The following is an 8,412-nucleotide window of genomic DNA, read 5'->3' as shown; positions in this document are numbered from 1 at the left end:
CACACACACACAAGTGGAGGAGACAGATTTTTTTTTCTGACCCCCAAAGTCTGGTTTCAAAAGTCACACTCTAACCCACACCACCGCTGGTGAACCAGCGTTGCCTGGACATGGGCTGCGTGCAGGCACTCACCGGATCCTCACCACACCTGTCAGGAGCAGTAAGGGCGTCGTCACTGTGACGGCCGCCATTCACATTGTGCCTCAAGTGTCTTATTGATGTGAATCATCACAACAGCCTTTGGAGTAGATGTTTTCATCTCCATTTTATCATGGGAAAGGTGCAGACAAGTTAGGGACAGACCCAAAGCGGGACACACCCAGGCCAGTCAGGCTCTGATAGCTGTGTGCTCAGTCGCCGTGCTGTGAGATGCTCACCACGCTGCTGAGTCTCACAGTCATCCCCAGCCGTGTCGCGGTCAGGTCATCCTCCGCCTTTGTCTCCGGAGAAACTTAAGGTGTCCCTTCGATCACTGGCTCATCCTTTCTCAGTCAGTGGCCTGGCTTCAGAATCCAGCCGTCACTTGCTGCCTGCTCTGTCACTACCTCGATGTTCCCGTCTTCTGTTTGCAGTGCTCTCTGTTGGGACAATTACGACTGGAGTGTGCCGACCTTCTGGAAGCGAGGGGAGTGGTGCTGCGTGACCCGGCTCGCTTCTCCTTCCTTTGGGTGGTGGATTTCCCGCTCTTCCTGCCCAAGGAGGGGCACCCCGGAGAGCTGGAGTCAGCCCACCACCCATTCACTGCTCCCCACCCCAGCGACATCCACCTCCTGTCCGCTGAGCCCGAAAAGGTACCTTACCTGCCCTTCCAGGTAAAAAGGAAACGTGGGAACAAAGGCAGAGGACTTCCCATTGCAGTCCGGCCCTGTTCTGGAAGCCCCAGAAGAAACCGTCGGGTTTGAGTCAGTAGTTAACATTCCCTGAGCAGCCGCAATGTCTTCAGCCTGTGGAACAGAAAGCCAGAGACCCTGACACAAAGGCCTGAATCTTCTAGGTCCGGAGCCAGCACTATGACTTGGTTTTAAACGGCAGCGAGATAGGAGGCGGGTCCATCCGAATCCACGATGCGCGGCTGCAGCGCCACATCCTGGAAACGGTCCTGAAGGTGACCTCGTCATCTACCCCGGCCTTGGCTTTTGGAAAACTAGAATATTTACCTGTTAAAATGCGTTATGAATGGAGGCATCACTAGGCTTAGAACAGTACTGGCTTGGCTCTCTGCCTTCAGTGCAGACTTCGGTCGGTAAGCGACGGTGGCTGTTCACGGGTGCTGACTGGCCTGCCAGGCACTGCTCGGTTCTTTGTGTCATTGACACACATAACCCTCGCAGTTACTTTCCGAGATAAACACCCTTATTCTGCCCATTTTACAGATGAGGCACTGAGGCAGATTAATTAATTCGCCCACAGTCTTGTTTTGTGGGACTGACTCCCAGGTGCACGCTGGGCTGGAACTGTAGCTTTGAGGTCGGTGTTGGCAAACTCAAAGCACCAGCCCCCTCACGTTAAGGGCACTGGGGCCCCTAACACACCGCGCCCCGGAGTCGCAGCCTCCAGCCTTCCGTTTGGCAGCCTGTGTTTTTCATTCCTTTCTCTGCCAACCTTCTGAGAGTCAGTGAAAACACATCGCTCCTGCCGCTCCCCTCCGCACCGGTGGCCCTGCCCTGCCGCCCGTGACAGTGGGACACGCGGGAGCAGAACGTAGCGCTGCCGCCCGCCAGACCAGTGCCGTCGCCGGCTCTCGCTGTGAGGCCCTGGCACGGCTTCCTCGGAAGCGCCCCGCTGGATTCTGATCTGCAGTCTGCTTAGAGAACCGTTCGCGGACAGAATTCCAGTGTTTCCACGTGCTCGGCCCCATGAGTCACTCCTGGTCACCAAACCCAGTGGCCCGTTCTCAGCCCCCAAGCTGCCCCGCCTGTCCCAGCAGCGCTTGACACTTGACCCTCCCCAGGCCCCCGTGCAGGATGGTTTCCTGCTTTCGTCCTGCCTTCCAGAGCCCGCCCCTCCATGTCCGTGTGGGTCTGACTCTGCGGTATCAGTATAATAATAGCTGCATTTAGGGAGACCAGGCGCCTCTCTGCATGTTTAATATCTGTGACTTGTCCTGTTCTCTTACTAAACTGTAAACCTATTAAGGTTCTTTTTTAACTCAGCTTTATTTTCCCTTTAACACCTCAGCACACCGTATGGCGCTTAGTGGACCGTCAGTATATATTTAAATTGAATTTTTTTTTAATTTCAGGAAGATGTGACATTGCTCTCCCACCTGCTCCAGGCTTTGGATTACGGGGCGCCTCCTCACGGAGGAATCGCCTTAGGTAAAGTCTGTCCCTTTACAAGCTGCATTTCGATCCCTAGCACTACGTCTCAGATTTGAGCTTAGCTCATGGCGGGTGATGGAGGAGTAAATAAGGTAGGGGACAAGCCCAAGGGTCCTACAAGACCTTGTTTTCATTTTAATGATGTATTTTTTAAAATATATTTTATTAGTTATAAAGATCAAACTTAACAAGGAGTTTGCAGTTGAGAGACTTTTTAATAGCATGAAAGTACGTAGTCTGCACTGAGGATCGCCCACAGCCCCGGGGCCCAGACACACTGATGAGGGTCTGGGAAGCTCTGCTGCGGGGCCTTCGGCCGGTTGACAGGAGCATCTGCCTGCCAGGGCCGTGGTTGCTCACGCTGCTTGTTCTGTCAAGCAGGGGAGAGTGAGGAATTCTAAGAAGCCCACCCGGTTACAGGCCCTCAACAACAGAGACCTGTGTTCTTGGCGTCCCCTACATAGCACCTAATTTTGCTCAGGCCTTAGTAAGCCCTTGCTAAGGGCTCATTAAACTACTGCCACCGTTGATCCCAGTAGCATGTGAATATTGGTCCTGAGTATTTTTCTGAAATGCAAACAAATGAAAGTTCCCTAAAAAGGCCGTGAACTGTGCTTGGCTGCAACTTGGTAAAGATTTTTGTTTAAGAGTTCTTTACAACCTTTATAGAAAAATGAAGTCCATCCTAATGTTAGATTACATGCTCATCTGTTAATACTGTATTTTACTCACAGGATTAGACAGACTGATGTGCCTTGTCACCGGAGCACCAAGCATCAGAGACGTCATAGCCTTCCCCAAGTCCTTCCGGGGGCACGACCTCATGAGCAATGCCCCAGATTTCATCCCTCCTGAGGAACTGAAGCCCTATCATATCCAGGTCGCCTGGCCAACAGACTCAGAAGCAGAAAAGAGCTCGATGAATGATCCTCGCCATCCAGAAAGTTGAGCTTTTGGGTCTTGTCACCTTTGCTTCCTCGAGGCTGAAATGAGACCGGGAGTCCTGCCACAGAGCTGAGAAGTCTTTGGGTAGAAGGTCTCCAGGCAGCATTCTCCACGGTGAAGAAACAGATGGAAGGTATCCAGTTTTGAGTTGATGACATGCATTATTAGGATTTTTTTGTTTGGGACTCTTGAAGCTTCTTTTTACTTGGAGAAATGTGGAAGATGGCTCTTTGTTGAGGTAATACAATGGCTAAGTGTTTTCTAATCATGTTTTTCAAACCTGGATAGTAGGTTGTTCACTTAGGGCAGAAGTAATCAAATCATGTGTGAAAGGTGAGAAATGCTTGCCCCATGGACTGGCCAGCCAGGGAGGAGTCAGTTCGGCCTTGTCAAGAGAATCCTATAAATGAAGCTGGACAGTGACATTTCACTATTAACATAACATCGTGAAGCACAATATAATCAAAAAATCACTGAAATGAGAGACACAGAATCTCAGCGCTTCACCTCAAGTGAGTTACATAAGCCTCTCAGCCTCCCTCCCGTGAAACGCGAACCGTACCGGCCCTGGCAGCCCCACCCGGCCCTTCTTGGCAGAATCAGAGAAAATAACGTATGTGCGAGATAATGTAATAAAACCACTTTGAAAAACTGTCAGGCACGACACAAATGGAAGATTATCATCCATCTATAAACAGACACAAGTATATCTCTGTATTTTATAGTGTAAGATTAAACAGAACTGGTATCTGTACTCAGAAAAACAATAAATTAATCAATATTGTCTGTATTTCTTTTAAAAAATTAATCCCTGAATAAGTTTCCTTCAACCATAAGTAATTGAATATATTGACCTTAGACCAACCTCAAATGTGCAAAAAAGTGAACACTCAAGTCCATTGTGATTTTCTTACACATTCTGACAGAGATAAAAGCTTATGATATTTAATAACTATAAAATGGGAACAAGGCCTTAATGAAATTGTTCTACGTTATCTTTACTTTTGCCTTGATATCCTTTTGATATAATGTATAATTTTTCCACCATGAAATGAGAGTTACAGAAAAACACCCAAAACCTAGAGGATCTTTTGTAGCCTATAAATACCCAAAGCCCCAGGTCCCCAAAAGTCACACAATCCTGTGTTGGCATCTCAGAGACCTAGTCACTTGGGGCATCACTCAACTTCAGTACCGTCTGTCAGAAAAAAAAAAAAAATGCTTATTCTGAAATCCAGGGAAATGTTACTATTTTAAATCATCACTGAGGTGGAATGAAATTTTAAATATTTCCTCAAAAATTAAGGAACTACTTAATAAAGTCGAAAACAACACAACCAGGATCCTGAAATGCACAAAGTAATTGTAAACTGGAAGCTAAGATTATTCCAGATCCAATCTCCAACCTCCTAGGGAATTTAGATTTATCCTATGTTGAGAGTTTCAAAAGCAAGGTAAGCAATTGCCAGCTACACCACTGATAGTTATTAGCTTCAAGAGAGTTTTGTGAACAATTTCTCCTTGTTGAGAAATATACAGATGATGAGTCTGCAGGATTGCTTTGTGCTCTTGGGTTTAGGTTGAATAAAACTGCATCTTTGCAGCTGCTCTGCCTGTTCCCAGAATTCCCTTCCTGAAGAACCAGAACTCTGACATCACATTCCTTGCGGATTTTCTGTTAAGCGAACATCTTAAGGATCCTGCCGCAAGGATGCTTTTTGCTCATTTCAAGAGTGAGTTACTCGCAATGTGAGAACCAGGTACACGATGAACATCTGTATTTAAGATGATGGACCCTCATATTCTTTAAAAATTACTGCAAACCCCTAAGAGCTCTATAGAGATCTATTACGATTGCAGTAGGAACTATGATTTCTGATAAACATTTGAATTCAATTGAAAATAAACCGTTTCAGTAACACAAACAGCATATTTTACTTAAAAAAATAATTATTTTCTAAAACATTAGAAGAGTCATATTGTTTTATATTCTGCAAATCTTTATGATGTCCTTAGATTCTCAGATCTGCTTCTGCATTCCATCTGTTATGATAGTGTTTTGGTTGAAATATATGAAGAAAATCTGGCTTTAAACAGATAGGGAGCTAGAAAGGGGAAGAGTATTTTAATAGTCTTCTCTGATCATCATGGATATTCTTCCTTGATACTACACCTAAACTTAAGTTCCTTAAAAGTTAGTCACAATGTGGAATCTGGTGCAGAGCTTCCCCTGGAGGAAGTGAGGACCGTCCCCATAGGTCACCCCCTACCTCCTCACTGCCCCAGAGAACCTTTCAGCCTTCCCCCCTCTCTGCTAAGTGTAGATCTCCTGAGCCATCGTGCTGACCTGAGCAGAAACTACACTCAGAGGCGTTCGCTAAGCTTCTGTCTGTTGTGGGTGTTTTTCCCGTCGGTTCCCGGGGATTATGTGCACTTCACCCTGGCTCAGCCCCATTTGTTCAAGGCACTGAGGTTACAGTGCCACTGGTGTTCCCCGCCTGGAAACTCACCAACGACTGGGGGACGCTGCCACCTGGTGGTGGCACTGCGAATTGCCTTGCGTGGAAATCTCAACCAGAGAGCACGAAAGATGCCATAAAAGACGGCTTTGAAAAAACACAAAATGCAAAACTTGCAGAGCGAGGGTGAACATCATAGGAAGTCTCTGAGTTAAGCATATGTGGTAAACGCACATTCGTTCCATGTTTGGCTAATAAATGCAAAAGCTTAGTATTTGTTGCAGATTTCTTTTCTCCTTTTGTTAAATCACTACTCAGTTATCATGGTTAAAAATGTAACGCATCCTTTGTAATTGATGCATTTGTTGTTTACAACTTTAACAATCTAAGTGCTACAGTAGATATTCAAAATGTCATGAGAGCATGAATTGTAAGTGGCATTTGGAGTTAGGGATATCGTCACAATCATCCACTACACAGGCATTCAGTGACGAGTGTCCGGATGCCAGCAGCGCAGTAGAGGCTTTGTAAAGGAACAAAGGTGAGGCACCATAGCCACACGCAACCCTTCTTCGTTTTTTAGCACCCGCTAATATATAATATAAATAAAAACACTAAGCAAAAGCTATTTGGGGACTATGGTTGACATCAACCCAGTATGTGAGCAGTGTGCAGTGAGACCACCAAAAGTCAATGCCATGTTCAGGGCATTCACGAAAGCCTTGGTTCCAGAACAAAGAGGCTTGTTTCTGACCCGCCCGAGGTGGTCAGATCCCCACTGCAGCACCGTGTCCTCGTCCGCGGTCCCACTCTGGGAGCAGCCCTGATCAATCTCCCCACACCCGTCCGCCAGGACCCCCACTCAGAGGCATGGACAGTTAGTTACTGGACCACGCTAGGATGGGGAAGTGGGTCGGGACCGGGGATGTTAGTGTCACGCTGGATTTGACAAAATCTTTTGACCTTGCTTAAGTCCCCTGAAATGAGACATGCAGAATGGCCAATGCAAGCTGTCCCCAGCTGGTCTCTGCTATTCTTATTCGAGTTCCCCGAGAACCCCCACATAGAAGCTCCTGGTCTTAGCATGGTGTACAGACACTGCAGGGTGCTATATTTTAATGTAATGTAGGAAAATGCTTTTATCAAATAGTTTTAAGATTGTGAGTCCCCTCACTTGGAAGTGGCAGAGGAGGTACCTGGTAGAGAGAAGGCTGAGGCAGTTAGATAACCCCAACACTAACCTTTTTAAACTGGGGCTGCCATGTTCTGACTTTTTCCATGGATGTGGTGAGGGGGGAATGGATCAGACAATCAGACACCCACCTTCCTCCTCTGAACGGCTTCCGATGCCACCTAAAAGCATGTCCCCCACGGTCTCCTGTGGCAGTGCTCGGGCCAGCGTCACAACTGAGATCACATGATGCTAGGCATTCTCAGCTATGGCTTTGCATTGCATGGGATGTATGATCACTCTGAGGCCTGTCCTGCCTGGAGCAAGATGACCTCTTAGGAGCTGCTGGGCAGCTGGACATTGCTTGCAGGTTACACGGATTCGGTTAAACATTCCCATGTAGAAAACTGAATAAAGCCAAGATGGAAACTGATGAAATGCAAATCCATTCTCTCCTATCGCCAGCCCCTGCCACATGCCTGTCCAACTGCCCGCCCGATACCAAGGATCTGGGGGTTTAGGGATACTTCTGGAAGAAGCAAGGCTAGTCTTGCGGGCCAGCCTATAATTCAAACACTGAACATGGTTTTTCTAGGAAAAAAAGTGTATGTGCTATGTAGCATAAGTGCTTCATGTGTATTTGTCACAGAAAACATTAAAATGGCATGTACTCGAAATTGAGATTTAATAACAAATTCCGGAATGATAAAGCTGTATAAAAGTTACCAAAATTTGTGAAATTGAAATAAGGCTCTCCAGTTTTCTGAATCGGAAAATGGCACCGAGATACTAAAGAGGTAATAAGGACATATAACCTTTATATATAAGAACATACAGAACTCCCTACCCTCCGCTCTCAGGGAAGATCCTCTGCTCAAAACGTTCCAGCATTTTCCTGAGAAAAGCCAGTCTTTATTTACACTGTCATCAAACCTCTACCCTGCCACTTGCTACCTGGCCTTGTCCTCCTCACTCTCCCCTGCTCCACTCCCCAGCGTCCTGGGTCTTCCTGTTCACCAGGCAGGAGCCCATGTCCGGGCCTTTGCCCTAGCTGCCCCGGCGCCTTTCCTCCAAGTAACTGTGCTGTTCACTCCCTAGTATCGGCTTTGCTCTGCTTCCTTTTCAGTGATTTCCCTGACAATCATATGCAAAAGAATGCACCCCTGCCACGCCCCAGCACCCTCCGTCCCCTTCCCTCGCTTTATTCTTCCCTCATCTGATACACTACATTTTACTTCGTTTGCCCCACTAGAATGTAAGCTCCATGAGGGCAGGTTTATTTTTGTATCGTTTTCTGTGGTTATCTATTCCCAGCACCTATAACACTACTTGGCATATAACAGGTATTCAATAAACATCTGTTGGATGAATCACCAAATGATTGACTAAAACATGCCGAGCTCTGGGCTAGGAGCTCAGGGTGGCGGTGGCATGTAGATGAACAAACTGTGATCCCCATTCTGGAGGTTTTTAGCTTGTTAGGACAGATGAAGCAATCATGCTGAATGAAGCCAT

General features: G+C 46.9%; 1 protein-coding gene across 1 annotated transcript in view; it reads left to right on the top strand.

Moving 5' to 3' along the window:
- Positions 1-4,054, top strand: part of LOC105292899 (aspartate--tRNA ligase, mitochondrial-like) — a gene marked incomplete at its 5' end in the record, with an annotated part of 16,342 nt that extends 12,288 nt beyond the window's left edge. Inside the window, 4 exons of the mRNA XM_011361290.2 lie at positions 574-792; positions 996-1,106; positions 2,244-2,319; positions 3,057-4,054. Of these exons, the coding sequence (XP_011359592.2) occupies positions 574-792; positions 996-1,106; positions 2,244-2,319; positions 3,057-3,271 (621 nt within the window). The remainder of the gene's footprint in view (positions 1-573; positions 793-995; positions 1,107-2,243; positions 2,320-3,056) is intronic.
- Positions 4,055-8,412: the final 4,358 nt, after the last annotated feature.

This window comes from Pteropus vampyrus, unplaced genomic scaffold (genome assembly GCF_000151845.1).
Source record: "Pteropus vampyrus isolate Shadow unplaced genomic scaffold, Pvam_2.0 Scaffold65, whole genome shotgun sequence".
NCBI lineage: Eukaryota > Metazoa > Chordata > Mammalia > Chiroptera > Pteropodidae > Pteropus > Pteropus vampyrus.
The sequence above is the reverse complement of the archived record's forward strand: the minus strand, read 5'-3'. Positions and strand labels throughout refer to the sequence as shown.